Source organism: Physcomitrium patens, chromosome 10 (genome assembly GCF_059467195.1).
Source record: "Physcomitrium patens ecotype Gransden chromosome 10, ASM5946719v1, whole genome shotgun sequence".
NCBI lineage: Eukaryota > Viridiplantae > Streptophyta > Bryopsida > Funariales > Funariaceae > Physcomitrium > Physcomitrium patens.
Window position 1 is genome coordinate 562,452 of NC_143419.1, and position 23,598 is coordinate 586,049.

At 34.1% G+C, this 23,598-nt stretch overlaps 2 protein-coding genes and 1 long non-coding RNA gene across 9 annotated transcripts; 2 read left to right on the plus strand and 1 right to left on the minus strand.

Annotated features, from left to right (window-relative positions):
• Positions 1-2,449: 2,449 nt before the first annotated feature.
• On the minus strand, positions 2,450-12,712 carry LOC112287422 (uncharacterized). Of its 6 annotated transcripts, XR_016505306.1 has the most exons (30): positions 12,279-12,712; positions 12,002-12,110; positions 11,747-11,822; positions 11,523-11,587; positions 11,389-11,433; positions 11,067-11,167; positions 10,645-10,786; positions 10,345-10,406; positions 10,171-10,250; positions 9,936-10,006; positions 9,521-9,608; positions 9,058-9,130; positions 8,796-8,891; positions 8,585-8,693; positions 8,328-8,421; positions 8,133-8,216; positions 7,854-8,010; positions 7,485-7,678; positions 7,182-7,226; positions 6,893-6,921; positions 6,648-6,769; positions 6,364-6,411; positions 6,026-6,150; positions 5,658-5,848; positions 4,535-5,419; positions 4,010-4,436; positions 3,661-3,723; positions 3,295-3,381; positions 2,890-3,041; positions 2,450-2,587 (listed from the first exon to the last, which is right to left on the minus strand). XR_016505306.1 is itself a non-coding variant. In XM_024530372.3 (29 exons), the coding sequence occupies exons 1-29, from the start codon at positions 12,583-12,585 to the stop codon at positions 3,015-3,017; spliced, it is 4,002 nt and encodes a 1,333-aa protein (XP_024386140.1). In that variant the 5' UTR covers positions 12,586-12,712; the 3' UTR covers positions 2,677-3,014. The 6 variants fall into 6 exon arrangements, 3 of the variants coding, with proteins under 3 accessions (XP_024386140.1, XP_024386141.1, XP_024386142.1); XR_016505307.1 differs by lacking the exon at positions 2,450-2,587 and having other exon boundaries at positions 2,677-3,041; positions 3,661-3,805; XR_016505308.1 differs by lacking the exon at positions 2,450-2,587 and having other exon boundaries at positions 2,677-3,041; positions 3,481-3,805.
• A 1,994-nt stretch (positions 12,713-14,706) lies between these two features.
• LOC112287423 (phosphatidylserine decarboxylase proenzyme 1, mitochondrial) lies at positions 14,707-17,379 on the plus strand. Of its 2 annotated transcripts, XR_002971261.3 has the most exons (5): positions 14,707-15,287; positions 15,574-15,864; positions 16,045-16,102; positions 16,236-17,040; positions 17,150-17,379. XR_002971261.3 is itself a non-coding variant. In XM_024530375.3 (4 exons), the coding sequence occupies exons 1-4, from the start codon at positions 15,009-15,011 to the stop codon at positions 16,910-16,912; spliced, it is 1,305 nt and encodes a 434-aa protein (XP_024386143.1). In that variant the 5' UTR covers positions 14,716-15,008; the 3' UTR covers positions 16,913-17,379. The 2 variants fall into 2 exon arrangements, 1 of the variants encoding a protein (XP_024386143.1); XM_024530375.3 differs by having other exon boundaries at positions 14,716-15,287; positions 16,236-17,379.
• LOC149988182 (uncharacterized) lies at positions 17,280-18,051 on the plus strand. Its single transcript, XR_016505309.1, has 2 exons — positions 17,280-17,415; positions 17,756-18,051. It is a non-coding gene; the product is annotated as an uncharacterized LOC149988182 (long non-coding RNA).
• Positions 18,052-23,598: the final 5,547 nt, after the last annotated feature.

Here is a 23,598-nt window from a genome sequence, read left to right on the forward strand (position 1 = left end):
TTTCTGTGACCTACCGCGCATCCTCCCCTCTCAAATGTTCATCATTTCTGTTTTCTTATCACCTTGCTTTGAGCATTTGCTATTGCAGTGAAGATTTCAATTTTTTTTTTACAATAGGTGGAGAGTCCATTGTGAAGGTTGATCATCTGCTAAGAACCTTTAGAATTGTAAAATAGGGCTTTTATGAATTTTCTAAAGTAGATGTAGTGTGAGTAAACCCCTTTAACCAACTTCCACTTTGTGGTCTTGCCACATCGTCAGAATTGCTATTTTATTTGACATCACTTCCAAATTATTAACTTTAAGGTGTCTATTTTGTCATAATAGAATTAGTATTTTGCTGAATGAAGTTTCAATATGTTTATTCAATTATTTGGTATATTTTTAACAATTATATTATTTATCAACATAATGTATTTTCTATTTTTTTTATTTAACATTTTTTATAATTCAAAGAATGGATTTCTTTTGAACCAAATAGAAAAAAATTGTATTAGAAAATATATTCTTATATATGCTTGAAAAATATGTATACATTATAATTTGTTGACATTTTGATTTTGTATGTGAGGAACATATGTATTTAGATATATACGTATATATACATATGTATATATGTATATATGTATATATACACTTCAAAAAAAATGAAAAAAAATGTCGTTGGCATAGCATGTATGAAAATGAAGAATTTGACAAATACTTTTTTATGATCTTTATACACCTTTTATCTTTAGCATCTATCTTTTTTTCATTTCTTATATTTTTAGAATAATTATTATAGCATTTAAAGAACATCTGTAATGTTAATGATTGTTTTTTTTATAGTTTCAACTTAGCTTGTACTTTTAGTCTATATTTTTTTGAACTAATTATCAAATTTCTATTTTTATTATGTATATATATATATATATATATATATATATATACATTAAAATACTCTTTACATTTTAATGTGTAGTTGTATATTCTATTTATATCAGCCACTAGTTATTTCTTTGTATTGTTTTGAATCTTTTCAAATACTATTATAAATTTTATAACTTTACATTAAAAAAAAAAATCTATAAATCTTTAAGAAACCACAACTACTGTCTACATACATAGATTTTTTTAAGAATAAATAAATAAATAAATAAATAAAAACATTGAAAAAATAATAATGAAATAAAATTATATTTATGTGTTTAATATTTAGTATTTAATCTAAACTTGGTTTAAGCCAACAGCTTAGGTTTTTGCTAGCATTTATATATATATATATATATATATATATACACACATACACAACCTCCATCTCAAATTTTATAAAGACCTTATAAAATGTATTTCAAGATCTTTCTAAAGATGTTATTTTCAAAATCATTTCTAGATCCAAAAGTTACATTGTTTCAACTTTGTAGCTATAAAGAATGTAAAAAGATTGTCTTCAAAACTAAATTTTTGTTAATCTTTTGTCTTCCAACTTTATTTAATAACAACTTTCTATTCCTAAAATAATTTAATGCCATATCTTACATTCAAAGTTACAGTTTAAAAAAACATATCTTATACTATAGTATAGTCTTATTAATTTATAATTTAGTATATACTATAGTACAGCCTAAGCAATTTATAATTTTAATATTACAAATTTGACATTTCAAACACCACTACAATGTAGTCTATTAATGATCGTAGCTTTTATTACATCCATTGCTTCTCATAGTCCATGTCTTGAAGTGTTTATTATCTCTAAAACAAATTATAAAATATTTTTGTAATGTCCAAAAATAATAATGTGATTTGGACATTAAAAATTAATCAATTGAATTCAATAATTTTATTTGTACATAGATTCTTTTTTTCTTGTTGGATTCATTAACTTACAAGTGCAAATTAAAAAGTAATATCTAATATATGCATGGATTGTAACTCTTTCTATACTTAGAAAAAAAAAAAAAAATTCTAAAAATGTTTAATATATTATATTTATTATTTTAGTATTACTTATATAAAAATATTAAAACTAATAATCACTTACAAACATCCCAATTTAAATTATAATCATGATACTTATTTCTTTTTTGGACTTAAAAGTTAATTATGAAATAAAGTTTTTTATGATTTTATTTATAACCAACCAAATTTTATTTTTAATGATTCAATATAAATAAGATGACAAGATTTTATTCTATGTTAAAATTTAGATTTTTTTAAATACATTTCTAAATAATTTGTATAAATTTTAATATTAATATAAAATAGCTTGCTATTTAATGATTTATTTTACTACAACTATTGATTGTTTTAAAAGCAATCATTTTCTTTCTTCCAGCACTTGCCACTATCACATATTAAATTCATCAATCTCAATTTGTTGGCTTATTTTAAACATGATGTTATGAAATAAAATATCTCAAATTGTTTATGCATTTCACCTGTGATTGTTGAAGGTTTTGCCAGCGTGCTCAAAGATTTCAAAGCTCTAGTAGTTGGTTAAGGGCTTTATTTCAACGTGGTGAAACCAACACTAGTGGTTCATGTCGTGCAAGTGAAACGAGAAAATAGGTCATGGCAGACCCAGCAGGAGGAGAGATGCCAGGTGCTGCTGAAGTCAAGTACAAGTAAGTTTATTCTAAAATGAATTAATAGAATGATCATAATATGTAAAATTCAAATATTTAAAATTAGAAATTTCAAAAGAAATTGATTCACTTGACTAAAATCTTAAATTTTCCAACAAAATACATATATCCTAAGAGATAACCCTCAAATATCACGTACATTTTTTGAATTTTTTCTTTCGTATAGAATACGATGATAAATTATAGAGCGACAATGATTATCTGGCATGAACGTTGGTAAATATCTAACATCCAACAAACCAGCGAACTCGTAGACAAATACCTCTAAAATTTCGCGATATACCGCTACATATATGATTTGTAATTTCCCGGTGTGATGATGATATGCCATCCCCATATTGTCACGGTCCGTTTTATCATGCTTGCATCATATGCGACATTTGTCACTCATAACTTGGTTCTTTGGAGCTTTAGCTGCAGAAGAGAAAAAACACTTCGTAAGAACCGTGTTTAGTTTTAGTAAATAAAGCAAGAAAATCGTATGAAAATATGCTCCTCTATACTGAAATTCCCAGTTCTTATGAACCATCCCTCCGCAAATAATCAACATATGACATCAAAATCCAAGATAAAAGCATCTATTCTGCTCCAAAAAACCGAAGGAATTAGCTATTTGGTCCTATGAATTGCTCGTTTCAACTAGCAAGAAAGCGGTTCAGGGATCAACCTTCGCTTTTGCTGGGGTAGTGATTCGAGTCTTTACATTTTCGGAGGAATTAGAGTATGTTGATAGCTGAGCTTGGTGTTCTTGACTCTGAAATTGTAGCGAGAAAAAGAAATCAAACCAGTTAGTCGTCACCAGATAATTCTTATTCCATCAGCACAAAGAAACCAGCATGCCTAGAATTAGTACCTCTAAGTAGTGCTTGAAGCAGCAGGGTCCAAAAGCTAGTATTTAGCTGGAGTAAATGGTGAAGAGACTGACTATCGGTATATTAGCTTCAAACGCAAAGGATTTTCAACATCTCAACCTTTTAGCCCATATTACAAAATCATGTGAGACGTAACAAATTATAAATCAGCGGATAAAGACCTGTTGCATCTTCTGCTTTTGACACATGCGATTCACCTTGACATACTCCTCAAAGAAAACTACCTAAAGTTCACGCAACGTCAGTAGGGATCTCCAGTCTCCAAGGTTTCTATTTGCACAATAACTACTGGTCTTCAATAGAAGCCTGGCAGCATAAGACCAGAAAAATCATTCTAATTTCACTCACTCTAGTTGTGAAAGTCAATTTTAATTTCGGCCACAACGTGACCTTACACAAATAACCTACACGACGAGAGCTTGAAGATTACCTATGAACAAAATCGCAGCTAGAATCAAATGATTGAATATCAATTCCTTGTCAGCTGGTATTGAACGTTCAGAAACTTACCTTATCCATTAACGACAAATTCACCTTATCACAAGCAACGACATGAACACCAACACAGATGCTCTGATCCTCACAACTTGGACAAAATATGTGCTCGTATACACATCCGTCTTCTCTTATCCACACTCCAACATTTGGAGAAACGTTTATGTTGGCATCATAGGATGAATCCGATCCTCGAGAACTAGATGAGTAGAGTTTCTCTTTGACTGACGCTTGAAGATTATGATATTCCATCAAAAGCATAGGAATGTTAGTTCTATGGTTATCACCACGGTGGATTGTGGCCAGATACGACTTGTTGAAGGTTTCATAAACAACTTTCGCATAGTGACTCAAATGGTGGAAACACCTCCCGCATAGTATGGCAACGTTCAAATCATTTTGGGCTTCGCCGCTACCAGATGCAGTTAATTCAGAATCCACCCTGCCAGAGAAAAAACAAAACCACCGTTGTCACAACCTAAGAGACTATCCTGAGACGACGTAGAAATGTTGCGAACATACAAGGAATGGAAGGGCAACCTTAGATTGATCTCCGTAGACCTTTCGCCATGCTGGAAGCCTTTGTTTACAGCTGACAAAGGGCTACTGCACTGCACCTTCACATTCTTTCCTCCAGCCTCAAAAACTTCCTGCTGTCGGGCGACTTCATGACTACAAGCGTGGATTAAGTCCATCTTTGAGAAACATGGACTCGACTCCACTAGGCACGCAAGGGTCCCCTCTGAGTGACTATCACAGATACATTGCCCATGAGGTCTATCAAATATGCTTTTATCTAATGAACCGGCTGAACCCCCAACTTGAAATCTATAGTGAGATTTGATATCCTCACAAGGCCTACAACCTAATTGAGCAGGGGATCCTTGCGGAAGGGAATGAGACCCCTTGAGCGAGTTGGCAGACATGTCTAAAGATATATCTTCATTTCTGAGATCCATCTTCCGCTTGAGGGAATGCTTGACACTGTTCTGGCCAAGACAATTGAGTGAACTTTCGACAAAAAGATTATCCGCACTAGGTATTTCTTCACAATTGACAAGATCTAAGGCCTTTTCAGATGAAGTCATTGCTGCAGCATCTATCCTAGAAGACTGGATAGGAGTAAGAATTTCAAGCCCGCTCTCGATTCCTAAAGAGTTGCCATGTCCTCTATGCTCCGGATCATTTTCCATAGCCTTGAAAGCAGTATTAATCCGCGATGACATAATTTTATAGTCTCTGCCAACATTGTTGGACACGACGGATGCCAAAACATTTTGTTGAGCTATTTCAGGATCGACGGACTCAATCGTTACAGGAACTTGGATTGTCTGCGCAACTGAATAATTTGAGATTTGCTCTGCAAGAAATTCAGGTGCTTTCCTCCAATCCTCCTTATTTGTCTGCTCATTTGATGTGGGTATTCTGCGTAAAATGCTCAATAGGTTTAGTGATCAATACTGGGTCTTTACGTCTCAAATAGCTGCGACGAAAAAGCAGGATGTGTACCTGATAAACCAGTTAGTAAAATAATAGGATTGCAAACATTCTTGATGGATGTTAAATACTAACTGGCGAAGAAAGGAAAATATTGATAAATAGGTCGAAGACTTAGGCAGAAGTACAGTTCACTATCGAAAATCGCAAAAATTATCAAGAGTACCTGGCATTTGATTCTTCAAACGAAACTTCAATAGAGGGTTTGCGGGCCTTCGTGATGTATCCTCTGAGACTAGGCTGGTTGTCAGGTTTTTTAGTTGATGAGATGATCGAGAGTTTAGCTTTTCGAGATGATACCAGGTCAGATTTAACGGTGGGTACTATGCATAACTCTTGCGTGACGTCAGAAGATGACTGCAAAGAAAAATAAATATTTTGAAACAAATTTGAACAAAAGATCGAAATCATGTGTGTGTGAGTGTAGTTCACTCACAGGCAACTGGGATAGTTAACCCATCAGAGGTTTATAGAAGCTACTAGTGATATGACAGTAAAGATAATCATTAAAGGTCGAGCTGTGATATGTTTTACCTCGAATCCCTTGAAAAATTCCTTTAGTCCATCCAGTGAATCTCTGAAGCTCTCATATTGTCTGATAGAATTTCGTAACCATTTGGACATGTATTGAATATTTCCTGGCCTTTTGAACCGATCATCTGAAAAATGCAAGACATTAATGTTAATGCATAACCGATACCAAAAAAGCCTTTTACTTACAAGTTTCAAAACTATATCCGATGCAGTCAGTCATCACTGATTACAAACCTGGTTGATCGGCACTTTTGCATACATCCAAGCAATAGATAGACCTCAAATGATAACAACAGCGGTGCCAAACCATTAAGGTACTGGTCCTTAGTGTCCAATACCTAAGAGAAGTATAGCACCATAATCGTTACGGTGGCGAATGCAACGTCCTATATAACAACAGAACACAACTTTCAGAGCGCTGTAAGAGCATTAGTATAGCCAAATTGAGGTGTCAATATCCAGGTAACCATGTCACTTTAGGGCCAATTCTTCACAATTTTGATGATTTAATCCTTTCATCTTTTATTTTTTATCTACCAGAAATGCAATCCTGACGCATCTCTTGCAAGGTGGCGAACAGTTATAACATGGAGTCACCTTGCAAAAAAAAAACCTTGCTCACCTACAGCCTGATTCAGAGCACGGAATGTTTGCTGACAGTACCATTCGTCTCCGCTTAGCAGTTTCTTAATCACACGATTTTCCTGATTGTACTGCTTCTTCAGAGTTACTTGAATGTCCTTCCTGTAGATGAATTCATTAAATGCAAGATGATTATTTGATATAGAAAGAACATAAATCAAATGTCAAGCTCAGACTAGGTCCGTAACATATTTTTAAAGATGAAAGGATCAAGTTGTATCTTACACATTCGGGAAAGGGATGCCGACTACTACCTGAGACAAAGCGTTAAGGGGAAAAAGCAGAATATTCAAAGCTTTTTAATGTCATCCTAAAGATTATTGCAAGCCTCGTAACTATTATGCATTAAAGAACTAGCAGCATACAAATCCTGGATCCATAAAGAACAAACATGGGTATGGAAGAATACTTGGTATGCCAAGTGTACTCAATACAATCAAAACCAATGACCAATAAAAACAAAGCTGACAAGCACATAATACTTACTAACAATCAACCTTACGACAAAGGATACAACAATGCGAGCATTCCTGTCGGAGAAATCAATGCCCTCTGAGACCTGCACTACATTCAAGGAGTTAACACACTTATACATCACTTTCAAACAAGTTTGCTGATTTAAACATTACCCACGTCCCTGGTCAGCGACTGTTGAAGTAAAATTTATTTAGAAGAATTTTGGGAGAGTAGGTTTATTCTAACGTTACTAGAATATAATTTCTCGACTCTCTAAGACGGGCGGTGACCACCGATTCCTAAACAGACTGACAGTTAGTAAAAAGCTACAGGAAAAAAATGCAGAAAAATGCCTTCTAACCTTTCCCCGGCACACAGCCAAAAATGCCGCACCACCCGCTTTCCTGCCTGTGCTCCGTGGCGTGCCCCGGGTTTTCACATCTCGGTTTTTCTCAACACCTACTTTTCTGTTCCTACCAGGTGTCCTATCTGAGTTGATAGAGTTATAAAAATCTTGTAAAATCAACTCAAATTGGTCGTTGTTTCCACGAGGTTCTGGCAAAGACATTGTGAGAACAAAATTCATTGGCGTCATGTTACACCCAAAACCCTCCAGTCTCTTCTACCGCACGTATGTTTTCACCCAAGATCCACACAACCTACAGATAGAAAAGCTTTCTTTTTTGCACATGAAAACATTGAAGACATAAACAAGGGGACAAAATATTACCTAAAAAGAGCTCCTTCACGCTGGAGAGACGACCCCACTGCCCAGTACTCTTCCAGCGAGCACATAGTTTGTCCAGGAACTTGTAGCTTGGGAAAAATGTAAGAGCTCCATCTGGCACCACCTTGAATACCTCCTCTAACACTACCCCAAGAGCATCCTGCCAATGGCATAAACAAACAAGCAAACAAACAGTGAACAGAAGAATTCGACGTCAAGCACAGAAAAACCTAACAGAGTGCCTCGACAAGTGATCAAAATTAACACCAGGTATCACAGTACCTGAAAAGAATAGCCATCGGCATTTTTATAACTGGCATTCAATGATACGTTGTCTGGTCCGGTGGAAACAGCAGCAGCCCAAACCTGATAACGAGAAAATCGTGAGCACATCGCTGCTTGCGGGAAAATTATCAACTTCACTACCCTTAGAATGCACATGCAACAAATCGTGGCATATGGTTCTAAAAGTAACACCTGCTTTTCCATGTCAACAACATGCGGTGCCTCCATTTGAAATTCGAATGGAATGCCGAGCTCAGATGCAAAAGAGTCCATAGGCGACAAAGTCCTGCCAGCATTTTGTGAAGACACGCCTACTCAACATCAAGTCACTATAGTAACAGTAACAACATTTAATCCCATTTTGGGTCAAACTCCTCAGTGCACAACTGCAGCGTCTAAAACCAGATATCATTAACCATCATCGTCATCGTTAAAGTAGAAGGGATTACCCCGAAGTAAGAATAATAGACCGAGTTACACTCGCGATGTCCTCAAAAACCACGCCGGGGTTTAAGCACCAAAGACTGACAGTTGTAACCCATCCTGTCACTGCCAAACCTGCAGAAAATTATGTCCGTCGAAATTCAGCAATCAATCAAATTTCGTCAGAAACGTTGGCCCAATGAAATGAAGTAAAACCAAATGAGACAATTCTTTAACCTTCATCGCGTTTGACAAATCTTCTCACAACCAACTGGTAATCTCCAGCACGACGTCCATTTTCTTGCAGCATGAACTTGAGAGCAGAAAATAATCCTGCAAATTACGGTTGATTAGCTGTGGTAAAAATATTAGGCCTCCGAAATAAGGGCATAATATTCAATTGGTTAAATATCAGTATATTCAAATCTTTGATCAGCTGGGACAAAAGGGGAAAGCATATGTCCATGGAGAGACACAATTAGCAGCAGTAAGTAGATACCTTCTATTGCAATCGTAGCACGCCCACTCAAATGATTCACTGTTTCGTCTGGATTAGAAGCAGCTCCTATTGCCTGACAAATCAGATCATCACATGAGTGAGATACAATTTAAAATCAAGGTTCGAGAAATTGCCATATACTTCCTTATCTCATTCATCACGTTTTAAATCATGATCACACATGGCATTAGATCAGAGTGACACTTATAAAGTCGTCGTACATAATTTCATGCGAGTGCTTTCATTCCGCTTATCAGAGCTCCAAGGATGTTCAAGAAAACTACCATGCCGTTATTTATTACATTCATGTACCAAAATCTGCTCGAGGATTGCACATGAAATATTCTAGGAGTAACATACACTCGAGTAATGAATTTCCAATACCAACCCTTCAGCAGGCATTGTAGCTCAAGCATCATGACAAAAAAGTATTCTAAGTAAGGTCCAGGTGCAAGGAGTCAACCTTCTTCGAGCATTCAAGAAGGACTTGAAATGTTTCCAGGCACGTCCCTGCCAATCGTAGCTCCTGTATTGCTTTAGAACCTCTCCAGCTGTAAGAATACAAGGTAGCTTAAATAATCAGCTTTGAGAAGACCCAGTCGACAAACTTCAGAACGTAAAATCAAAATAAAAAATTTCAAACTTGGTCGCTCTCGACCAATGGACAATCATCCTGAAAATACATAACCGTCAAAAATGCAAAAAACCTGAACCTAGGACCACAACTACAAATCGTAGTTACACACTGAGAACGTAGAAAATGCTAATTCCTGGTCTTACTTGGTAGCGAAAAAGAAAGAAAGATAAAAAGAACAGAAAAAAAAGTATGAACTAAAAAATCGTTTAATAAGAAAATTAATTGGACCAAAAATGGTAACCTTGATGCATAATGCTCAAAGTCCAACTTCGAAAGGCACTTTTCTTGGTGATATATCCAATCTAGCCATGCCTGCAATTGGCGTTCGCATAAGAACCATATCACTTCACAAAGTAAAGCTGAGAAGAAGATAGATTGTGAAGAGAGCACCCTTCGGGTTCACGAACACCTACAGACGTACGGAGTAGATACTTCAATTCCATGCACCGAAAACCATTGAGAACCTAAATACCTACCTGCACCATTTCTAAAAGTGGGGAGTAAATGTCAGATGTTTCGTCTGATGTAGCGAGCTGCTCTAACTCCAACCGGAGATCTGCAGTACACAACTAGATTTGTATCACGAATTCACAGGAATATCTCGGAAATTACCAGGTATAAGTGAAGACACCTTCCAAAATATGTCATACCTTGCAGCAGACTAGTTTCCAGGTCTATGCTTCCTGCCTCGCGAGCCACATCCTCAATGTTACTGCAACCAATTTAAAGGATTGGTCCTGTAAGCTACAAAGGGGCACGTCGCAGTGTAAAACACAAACAAATTCAAAAGCACGAAGTTGGTATAAAACATCATTATCTATATATATATATATAACGAGAGAGAGAGAGAGAGAGAGAGAGCTAAATGAGATCCCTACATACAGAAAGTTTCTTGAAATTGCATCCGAGTGGAAGAAACTTAAGACAAGTCATTGGATAAGCGGCCTTACTGAGCTTCGTCCAGCACAACAATGGCTCCTTGTAGGTTAACTTCCATTGCACTCCTGATGATAGGGTCAAGTATATAGTTATATGGACAAAAGACTATGTCTGCCTCAGTAGCTAATGCTCTGGCTGCAAAGTATGCACAGCCTGCACTGCAGTCAAACACCCAAAACCGGCTTCAAGAGAGTGCATTAATCAAACTTCTTAAACTTTGACTTTAAGAGAAGATGAAATGAGGAAGATTGAAATAAACTGACATCTTAGCTTTTCAAACTTGCAAATGTTCAGAACGCATCAAAGGAGAGCTTTTGAATACCTGTCTCCAGAAATAGATTCAATCAAAAGCTATCCCTAAAAAGTTATGGAATGCGATTTGTAATTTAGACTTAGCTACTGGCACTTAAAGAAAGAAATGATAAAATCGCACCTTTCACCTTGTGACCAAGCTCTACAAGGTCCTCAATATCATGAATATTATTTGCGCCTCCCTTTTGCAGTGATGGATGTGATTTCAGCTTCATGACATTTCTGTAGCAAAATGCAGTAATCAGATAAATCCATGCACTCAACATTGTGAATAGGCAAGGCTTTCTACAAAGCCCTCTTTCAAGAAAGTTCTCGTCACCTCACAGCAAATGAATTTAAAAAATTAGAACGGAGCTTGATAACGCGGGCTTGAGACCTTCATAACTCGGGCAAAACATTATGAATTGAGAGACAGTTGCAGCATATCAAGACATGACACTTACTTGAAATGAGGACAGCTACGCTCCTCGTCTTTCATAAGCAGCTTACTGTAGCATAGTCAGGTGAGTCAGAGCACTCTAACAGCAACATCACATGTAAGTCTGGCAAGCAGTTGTTAAAAAATAGAACCACGCACCAGTCCTCATCGACATTGTTCTTGCGTACGACACTTTTGTTCGTGCAGTAATGTTTCCTTGCACCCTGTAGAAAGTGAGCACGTCCAAGCCAGAGTACATCTGATTAAGCAAATAAGAGGTTCGTTTCCTCAAAACTATAATAATTCGTCTACAGGAAGCAATGCAAAATCGAAAATTCTCCACACCAAAAGGTCGATACTAAGCTTTTAAAAAATGGACTCACTAGAACCGCCATGGATACGTGATACTTGGTCTTCCGAAGTTCACGAATCACTTGAGTGATTTGAGTGTGAGTCCTCCTGCAAATTATGAGAGGCACGTCTCAATGACAAACCATGACATGCAAGAACCGTGTGGAAAATAAGTCTCACCAATACAATAATGCTCTTAATTATCAATCTATTTTCAATAGGCAGACACAGCAAGCATGACGAATCACAACAATTTGCCTATTGAGCTGGATCCTTGGAACACTTACGAAGCATAGTAAATCATCGGGACTTTTCGATTCTTGGATTTCTGAGTGTTGGACCTTCCTGCAATCGGGGCTTTAACAGCAGGAGTGTCTTCTCCCCCAAGCTGACGTCCTTCAGATACGCAGTGACGCACCAGTTGACAACCAATGACGGGCATTGTAAGTTTGGAATGAGAAGGGATAATGGTTAAGTTCAGCGGTAGAGTATGGAGCGAGAACTGGAAAGAGAATTAGGTATTGGGAAAATGCAGTTACAACGGGAGAGGAGAGGATAGCGTACCAGAGAGAGGTTCGTCAACAATGAAGCCACCGCCGGCAAGCAGGGGATCAGCAGGAGCGGAAGGAAGAAGAGGCAAGGCGGGGAATTGTTTCTGCCACGCCAGAGTGGCACACAGAAGAGCGAGCGTCTTGCCAGAGCCGGTGGGAGACTCCAGAAGTGCATTGACACTGCAAGAGCGATGCGAGTGGCGAGATTGCTCGAGAGCAGCAAGGACCTTGCCCATGAAGGCCAACTGCGTGCCATAGGGCTTGTAAGGGAAGTCGACAGGAATGCCGCAGATGCGAAGGGAGGGGTGGGGCAACGACATCAGGAGCGATCAGTCAAGAGGGAAGGCGGGAGCAGGGGCGGAGGCAGGCAGGCACCTGCGAAGGAAGGCATGGCGCAGGCACACAGCGAAGGAAGCTAGGGCCGTGGCGGGAGGGGAATGAGGGGGAATCAAGGACGGGGTGGGTATCAGGGACGGGAACCAGTGTCCACTGTTCCACTCCTTGACGGACGGACTGACAGACAGACAGGAGCTTCTCACAGCCCAGCCCGTCTCCCCTCTCCCCCTCCCCCTCTCCTCTCCTCCTCAACATCCCCTCACTGCTGCGACTCCTTCCCTTCATCCGCATTCTCAGATAATAGCTTCTACAGTTTAAAACAACTGTTTGCTTCACCAGTTTATTAGGACTCGAACATGCTCCTGCATGGGTTCTTCAACCCTGTACACTTTCACTGAAGCTTGTTTACAATGGTGATGGTGATGCTAATAAATCACTTGCCAAACAATGTTACTGGAAGTTTGAGTGCATTCTACTCATTCAAGTCAGGAATGCGGTATGTTGGAATAAAAAAACAGTTTCATATATATATACACATATATATATATATAATTCTCTATGATACATTTCAAATTTTTGTCAATAATATTGTGTAATGTTGCTATCTTTTATTATACTAAAAAAATTGATAACTTGCACTCACATAAATACATTCTAATATATCCAAAGTTTTCATACTATTAATTTAATATATTCAAAGATTAATATGCTACATCAAAATATTTAATCTATTAACATGTCATATTGCTAGTTAGAATTAGAGATTAGATTGTATTTGATCTAAATTCTATCTAATAATAATTTTAGTTTAATGGAATCAACATACAAGATAAATAAAATCTCAACAAATCTATCACCTTTACTCATTAATTTGAAATATATATATATATATATATATATATATGCTTAATAAGGAGTTAGAAGTGCATTGTTAATGGAGCAAGTAGATGGGGACTAGGCACAAGATTAAGTGAGGGATGAAGAGAAGCAACAAGAGTTTCTGAATTGTTCAAGTAGCAAAAGTTTATATAGGTTGGCATCTATGTAGACATTATACATAATAAGTTTATATAGGTTGGCATCTATGTAGACATTATACATAATAAGTTTATAATTTAAAAATAAAACAATGAAAGTTTATGGTTATAGTTGTAATTCTATATTTTACTAAATTTGAGTGACTTTGTGAATATCAAGATCATGGATAAGTTTACCAACAAACTTGCACAATTTGTTGCACAAGTTATCAACTCTACACATTCTATATATAACCAACATTGACCTCTATTTAATATAACGTTCTGCTATTCTGAATATATAATAATTCATCATTATTTTATAACATGGGTATTAAATTATAATTCTAATATAATTTTGAATACTTTTCTTACTTAATTCTAAATACATTCCATTCTTTCAAAACACAAATAATAGGATGAAGATGTAAAATCATGTTATGAAAATTCTACAAAAGTCATAACATGGGCATGCAAATGAAATGTTTCAAATTAAATAAAGATGAATTTAAAATCAAATATTACAGCGCTATATTTGTAAGACAATATAATACAAACTAGATATCTTTAAATAATCTTTAGATTTCAATATTTATTAGATGAATTCTAAAATTTAAAACAACTAAAATATGCACCACTCATTTTAATATTACAAGAGATTCATATTCTGGACAAAAAATTATACAAAAAATAACTCCAGATATTTTAGAAGATAATGAGTGATGCATATTATGTTATTTTATATAAAAATAGAATATCAATTAAAAAATGGATTTATCTGACAACAGTTGAAGTAATGTTTTATGGATGAGTAAGAACATGTAAGAATGGAGTAGGATTGTGGGTATGTGTGTACCTTTGAAATGTGTATGGTGCGTAAGTATATAAGCATGACACAGCAATTGTAAAGCACTGTTAGCAAGGAGACCAAGAATTCTTGCAAGATGAGAATTAGGGCAAACTAGAGAGCAGCGCCACAGATGCGGAAGAGAAGAGACAAGGCAAGGTCAGGAAAGTGCTTGGGGGCTTCCCTCCCTTCCTTCCTTCCTTCCTCCGTCTTCTCTTCGCCGTCGCCGTCGTCGTCGTCGTCTTCTTCGTCTCTCCTCGGCCTTCATGAGCTGCCTTGACCCCCTCTGTGGATGAGAGAGAGAGTAAGGGTGAGGGCGAGCCGGTCTGCCGCCTTTGTTGCTCTCTCTGCTTCTGCTCCTGCTCCTGCCCGTCTGCCTGCAAGTTAAGAGGGTGAAGCAGGAGGAGAAGAAGCCAGAGAATTCGTTGGTGTCTCTGTCGGTCTTATTCTTCTCTTTCTCTCTCTCTCTCTCTCTCTCTATATCTATATATTAACACACATACATACTCCTTCCTTGCATTGCTCTGCTCCGCTTGTCCTCGTCATGGCCCACTATCCTGCCGGTTCTAGGCTCAGGCTTTGGCTGAGACTCGATCTCACCCGCTGCCAGCGCCGCCACCAATCTCGATCCCTTTGTGTCGATGCTCGTGTTCCCTCCCCTTCCTCTTCCTCCAATTTGCTCCCTGGTGCCACTCTTGCCACCTTACTCATGCTGGGCACTTTGCATGCTCGCCGTCTTTACGAGGATTCTAAACTTCAACAGCAGCGCGTTCAAGGTGCGGAGATTGAGTTTGCCGCAGACTGGAAAGCTACATTTTTGCAGGTTTGCATTCCCCTACCACTTGGATCACTATTTCTATGCACGATTTTACATGGGTGTGTTTACCAACCTATTGTGTGGACGGTGGTGGCGCATCAATAAAAGATTCTCATTCCAGTGCTGTAGCTGCCAAAGGCAGCCATGTGGCTCCGGTAATGTGTTTTTAGTTGAGTTCAACTTTGGAATTAGTGATTTACAAGTTGACCATGTTTTGTTTGCATCTGTTAGTCGGCGTTAGGTCTACTTCTTCGAGTATTCTGAGCCTGACATGTGCATATTATTGGTGCAGTTTTTGCCACTTCGCTTCATTTCTAGGAGATGGGGTGAGTTCACATCAGTGGAATTGCCGCTTTGGTTACGACCGTATGTCTATCATGGGTGGGCTCGAGCATTTCATGCTAATCTTGAAGAAGCGTCGTGGCCAGTAGAAGAGTATCCGTCTTTGCGTGCTTTCTTCATACGGAAGCTTAAAGACGGTGCGAGGCCGCTTGAAATTAGTTCCACCAATCTCATAAGTCCTGTGGATGGAGTAGTTGTCGGCTATGGGCAAGTGAAGGGTCCTGGAACTATGATTGAGCAGGTGGTCACAAAGCTCCCCCCTCCCTCTTTTGCATGTTACACACCTAATAATATTGGGAATTCCGCAGCCAATTGCTTTCTTATATCAATTACATAATCTTCCTCATCATTGTGTACCGTTTCTTCCCCACTTTAAGATTTTTCATCCTCTTGTGCTCGTGTGGAGTGGTTGTTGAAATAGGTGAAGGGATTTTCGTACTCCTTGCCGGCATTGTTAGGAGCCCCGCTCCAGCTCTCAGGTACTTATACCTCTCAGCATCTTCATCAACTGTTAGATCCGTGAGAAGTAAAAAAAGTATTGAAGCAGAAAACACGTCATTTTGCAGATATGTGTGTGAATTCAAGTGTTTTCCTAATAGCGTGTTTCTTCAGGGGGGAAGGATGGGAAGTTGACTGAGGACAAACAGACTTTGACGACCTCACCTTCATCGACGGGTCTTCAAGTCTTGGATGTGGCAAGAAATATTCCAAAGTCGTTGGATAAACCTTCGAAGGGATTGTTCTACTGTGTACTTTATCTTGGACCAGGAGATTATCATCGCATTCACTCACCGAGTGATTGGAAGATTCGTTTGCGACGCCATTTTGCAGGAAAATTGTTCCCAGTCAATGATCGGGCCGTTCGGACTGTGAGAAATCTCTATGTTGTGAATGAAAGGGTTGTGCTGGAAGGCGAGTGGTCTCAAGGGCTTATGGCTATGGCTGCTGTTGGTGCCACAAATGTAGGATCAATAGAAATTTCGTTTGAGCCCGAGCTGAAGACAAACTTACCCTTGTTAGGTCAGCAGGCGCCCTCTGTTGTCACTGCACAGAAATATGGAGTCGATGGAGAAGGACTTGACGTTAAGGCTGGTGATGAGGTCGCAGTATTTAACTTGGGTTCTACAGTAGTGCTCGTCTTTGAGGCATCCGTTGGTGGAGAAGGTCTTAACGTTGGTTTGCAGCAAGGGCAGTTCAAGTTTTTACTGCGAAAAGGACAACGTGTGAAGATGGGACAAGCGATTGGGGATGTGATGCCCATTTCAGGGGATCATAATCACATGCCTTAAAAGGCTGCACCATTATTAGGATTTGTGCTATTGAAGCGTCCATTACTCAAACCTGGCAGTCGGCGGCTATTCTGCTCCACCATTCAAAATGCCTCTGGAAAGACTTCAACATGCACGACTTCCTACTAGTAAGTTTTGTGTGTGAGCATTAGGCGAGCGTGATCTTGTTCACTTTATCTCAGTTTTGTCTCTATTATTTTTTGCGTCTGACTAGGTGGTATTTTTACTGCATTGCAGCACCTAGAACCTGCTTTGCTTGCATTATTTGGAGCTCTCTGTCTGCCGTCAACATCAATCTCCTGTTGAAAGCAAATTGAGTATACCAGTAAATGAAAAGTGATATCATATCTACCTTCTTTCAACAAGGATGAGAGTTATTCTCGTGAGCATAGGCTTTGAGCAGGTTACAGCGGAGTCTAACCTCGAAGTCGTGAGCAATAAAATTTTGCGTTACTTCTGGGTATCAAGATGCGATCAGGTTTCTGTGTTCAGACTGCAATTGGGTTAAGTAATCGACTCTTTTTGTCTGGAAGAGATGGGCATTCCAGCGTCAAGTCCATTCTCAAAAGTTGGAATTGTTTATTTCAAATTTAGAATCCTAAATTTACTAATTCATATCGCATCTCGATGAAATATTTATTTAGGAGCTCCTCTGTGCTTTAAACTTGCATCAAGATCTTGATACATCGTGTAAATTTCATGGTTTAAATATGAGAGTTCTGTTTTAGCAGCTGCAAGTCTTGTAATAGTCAAGTATCACAAAATGAACGCGATTACCGGCTGTCATAATTATGATGTTAGTGTTTGCAGAAATGATATCTTCAGTTATTTTTGTTTCTTCAGTAAAACAAATACTTTTCTATGAGGTGGAGGTGGGATTCTGTCCCTACATCTGGCCAGAGGCGTGTCTCTGGGTGTGCCATCCAAAGTCGAAGACATTGTCAGGTGAGGAGGTTAGTTGGGGTGCCATATCTGTTGAAATATAACTGTGTGGAACGAAACTGATGAAATCAGCACTAGCACAGATGGTGAAAGCAGGGTTTACTGATTTGTCAGCTTTTTTTAGTTTGAAGCTAGAGGCGATAGAAAAGTTATCACAAATTTGCCATATCCGTGAAGTCGTGATTTTGTTTTTGATCTTTCGGAGTCGGCTTTCAATTTTGCACCCAATGATGTCATGATTCTGCAAGGGAGTGAGGGGTAAAGAATTTGTGGAAGTGGTCAGCTGCAATGGCAAAAATAAGCCACACGAAGATTGTTTTACTTTGGAAGAAAGTTTGTGAATTGTGAAGAACAATTAATGGGAAAAGTACTTTTTGAAAGAGGGCCAATTTCTAGATAGCTTGATCTAATATTCCCCTTTCTAAACTAGTTTGGTAATTGAGAGATTAGCGATTTGTGTGGGAGTGCAAAGCCTTGGGCAATGAGGGAGGAAATCAGAGTGGAAAGTGGAGATTGATGGATTAATTTAACATTTTCCAATTTTTTAATCAAATTCAATAAAATGAATTATATGAATGTTATTAAACTTTATCATATAGTGTGCAAGTGTGTTTTTCAACAACACTTAAGATACTAACTTAAATTTGTTCAAAATATTATGAGGATGTATTTTTGATGGATTCCTAAATTTTACAATATGTTTAATTTGACAAACAAGCTTTTGTCAAAGATTTCTGAAGTATTTGTTCTTCCTAATACATATTCATTTAAATAGTTAGTATAATAAAGTGTTTATGACAACCATAAAGTTTTAATAATCATTACCATATGGCTCTTGTGGTTTGTAAATGTCAATCTAAAGCATTCAATGGATGTGTACTAGGCATCTTAGTGGTCTTGCTTGTGTTTGTGCTTCTTTCTAATATGTTTTTTTAATAATTCATAGATTTATATATAATTAAATGTTTAAAGTTTTATTTTATTTTATTATTAATATATTTTAGTTAAAAATATAATTATTTACTTATTTTAGAAAATAGTAGTAATTATCTTCACTTTTAGATATAATTGGAATTTTATCTTGTTAAAAAAGTTATCTATATATTGAAGAATTATTTTGACTTATAAAAAAATATTTACATGTATCTCTTTAAAAGCATTTTAAGACTAAATATCACCATTGGTGCTAATTAAATTTAGAAAATTGATAATTCTTTCAAAAAATTTAATAATTTTCTCACATCATGTTGCATCCACCACACTTATATTGATGTTGTGATTTTGTAACCTATTGCATTTCAGTAGCAGCTTAATTTAAGTATTTTGGAATTATTCTTTTGTAATATTTTGAGACTCATATCCAATAAGTTGTAGAGAAGGCATATATATTGGATCTTATTGCAAAAAACAATCTCCATCATTTTGGATCCTATTACCAATAAAGACGAAGGGCCTATTACAACATTGATCAAAGTAAAATTGCCTTTAAACATGAGACAAAACCACAATGGCAATGTAGTGTATGCAATACAATGTTGGATGGAAATAATAAAACTCTTGGTGGAAATATCAATTTATTAAATTTCTTATAAGAAGATCTAAGTGCATTTGCAAGTTTGAAAAATTTGTATTTTTTTTGTTTTATTTTGTATTTTATTTTTTTTTGAAATTATGTTTTTAATTTTTTAAATTTTTTTAATGTTTTTAATTTTTAATTTTTAATTTTTTATATATTTTTTAAAAGTTTTTTTTACTATTATTTATTTATTTATTTTATTTTATTTGGAAAAATTCTTTCAAATGTATTATAAACATATTATAAAAGAAAATAAATATTGGATAAAATAATCTTATCACAAATAATTTTATAATATTTTAAATAATAAATAATACTTTAGAAGAAAGGAAGTGCATTGTAAGTTAAAAGAATGATTTGAGATTTGTAGAGCTATTGAATCCTTCTTGAGTCTATTAACTTGTTAAGTACTTAGCTAAGAGATTAAGTAGATTTGAAGTATAATTTTTAATAAAACTTTTTTATTCTATATCACTAATTAGATTTTGTTTTTATTTTATATATATATATATATATATATATATATATATATATATATATATATAAGAGAAACAACAACAACATATGTAAGAAAAAAAATTATAATACTTATCAAGATATTCCATTAAAAATATCTTTATAAGATATGATAATACAATTAAAGCCATTAAAATAGAATTGATTGTTATAATATATATATATATATATATATATATACATATACATAATAGATTTCAGAACATCTTTTATATATTTATAATAGAAGAAAACTTATAATGGGAGATTTTGAGGTTCAATTCAATTTGCATAGGTACTTCAAAAAGGCTTTAAATAAGATATAGTGGCCATGGCTTTAAAAAAATACTTGAAATGAAGATATAGTGGCCATGGCTTCAAAAGAAGACAATTTGTATGTTAATAATTGCAAGAAGGTGAATAGAGAGTAATTAGAAATATTTGCTAATTTTTCATCAAATCAAGATAAATATTGTATTTTAAATTTTTATTTATTTATTTATTTATTTATTTTTAATTTTAAAAATATATAAAAATTTAATTTATAAGAATATATCTAGGCCTAAGTTCATATACAATAAATTTGGATAATGCATTTAAGATAAAGGACAAAAGGCTTATTTCCAAGTAGTCAAAGAATATATATTTCTAAATTGTTAGATTTTTTTTTTTTTTTTTTTTTTTTTTTTTTTTTTTTTTTATAGACCTATAAAGACTATATTTATGAAAAAATAAGCATTTTTCTAATTTTATTGATGCTTATTTAAAAACAATATATATTTATCTACTTAAAGCAAAGAATAAATGTTTTGCTAAGTTTTAAGATTTTAAGACTATTGTAGAGAGGCAATATAAATAATAGATCAAGTTCTTGAATAAAATTAAAAAAATTAAATATTTGTTTAAGAAATCTGATGTTTTCCTAATGATATTATAAGGAGAACCTCTACACTATATATTCCAAAATACAATGAAATTATAGATTTTTCTAATTGAATTATTTTGGAGATGGTAAAAAACACATATTATCCTCAACATTAGATCTATAAATTTTAGATAGATATAATAGTGAATATAATTGATGCCTATATTATGTAAATAAATAAAAATAATAAGATGTCGATAATAACATGTTTAGTAGATTAGATCATTCTTAAGAAACTTTAAAGGAAATTCTTAGATGTGCATTGGATCTTAAAATTCTAATAGATATGCCACATTTCTATTGAAACTTACTTTATAAGGTTCTTGCTTTGAAGAAGTTACATAAAGAACAACCTACAACTTGAAGCTTGATCTATAAGGATTGTGGTCCTTAAAAAGTCTTCTATAAGATCTTATTAGCTAATATATACAAAGATAAGATTTAGTCCATTCTCAATATTAACGATATCTTTATTATAATCTTGTCTTGATTCAAAATTTACTAAATTCTTAATATTTGGCAATAGCCATTCTAGTGCTTTTCTATTTAGAAGTGACATTTTTTGATATATGCTTTTAATAAGAAAGAATTCTTAATTTTTCAAGGTATTTATATTACATTTAGAAAAAATAATAAAAAAGTGATAGAAAGAAATTTTCAATCTTTACAAAAAAAAATATGCTTAGTTGTTATTTATGTTGTGGAATTCTAAGAACTTACTTAAAATGTAGATTTAATCAATAAGGTTCTTATTAACTAAACTTAATATAACTTCAAAGATAACATCATAGTTCTCGCATTGACAATTCTAATGTCAAATTTATTCAAAGAATTTATCAATGATGCAATTGCGTATAACAACTAGCTCTTTGAAAAAAATCAAAGATAAAAATTTAATTATAAAGAGACAAATTAAGTTATATTTAAATCTTTTTGAAGCTTGAAAATCTATCTATTGATATCATATTCTATTTGCATTGATACAACTCAATTGAAGTAGTTGACACGAAAGGAAAAAAATATGGACAATGTTGTAAAAACTTGTATTTGTAATACAAAAATTAGATCATAGAATACAAAAGTGTTACATCTTAGCCTAAAAGACAAATTCAAATACCAAAAATTTAGAAAATAAAGACATCTAATTGTAATAGGGATCTTAAGAATAGACAATTCTAGACTACTACTATCAAATATAAGTTTCATGCTACCATAAGATCTCGCACTTTTTAAAGTTTTCTATAACTATTAAAATTTTAAGTCATAAATTTTTAGCTTAGATTTTTTTAGACAAGCAAGCCTTAAAATGTTTAATAGATAAAATCTTTGTATTACAAAAGAAGTTATTATTTTCAAATAAAATTTGACTAATTTTAATGGATGTTATTAACAAGCAACCAATTATAAGTAGAAATGTTATTAACTAAAACCAAGCCATTAAAAGTGATGTAAAAACATTAACTATTATACATTGTTTTGAACATCATTCAATGTTCTTTAATCTAATGGTATTTAGATTATTTTTAAAATTAATTATATATTTTAAATTTTAATTAAAAATAAAAATATTAACTTAAAATTTAATTTAAAAATAAATAAATTATCTTAATACTTATTTTAGCCAAAATAATAAAGTGTCTTATATATTATTCATGCAATACTAAGTCAACATTTAAATAGAGATTTTTATTGAAATCTAAAAGCTATATAAAGAAATGTAAAGATATATTTGAGAAGAACAATACTAATGTATTGCCAAAACATCAACTTTATGATTGTATAATTGACCTTCAAGAAAGTGCTGAACCACCATTTGAATTAATTTATAATTTGTTGCAAAAAAACTTTGTTGACAAAAATCTTCCAAGAAAAATACCTTTTAATATTTAATTCCTTTATTTATAAATGTATCAATTTCTTTTATAAAGAATATATATATATATATATATATATATATATATATATATATATATCCTTAAAAATATTTTTAAATTATTTTAAACTTATTAAATAAACCATAAACTGTTTTTATACTTAATTTTTAATGTTGATATTTTTTTAATAATTGATTGAAGCTAAAACATATATAAAGGCGGATCTATAAATAATTTATAATCTAATAGCTATAAAAGAAGAGAATATATGGAAAATTATTTTTCAAATGACATGGAAATTTTAAATATAAAAATACATCTTTTGAACTAACAAATGCTTTTAATTAATTTCATAATAAATACAAATTTTAAATTTATAAATACTATTATTTTTAATCACACGGATTTTTTATTCTCAAAGAAAAGAGGTAAATAAAATATGAGTTTTTTCTATGATACAAAAACATACAAAAATAAGATTATATTCCATGATGGAAAATATTTCTATGATTTTTTGGAATATATCATCTCAAATAATGGTTTACAAATGGATTTAAAGAAAATAAAAACTATTGAAAACTAAAACAGTAACTAAAATTCTATATTAATTATGAAAACTTTAAATATCTTTTCTTTTAAAAATTATCTTAAATTAAAATGACATATTATGGAATATATTTTTTTTATAATTTATATTTAATATAATATACCATCTTTAGAAAAAATAGAGCTTACAAAAGGCCTTTTTTTAAAATATTCTTATGTTGCGCCTATTGAAGATTATGCCATACATGATTAACAACAGAGTATTCTTTTAAATCTAAAGTATTTGAGTCTTTAAGCTATTATGACAAAAATTCTAATTAATATTATT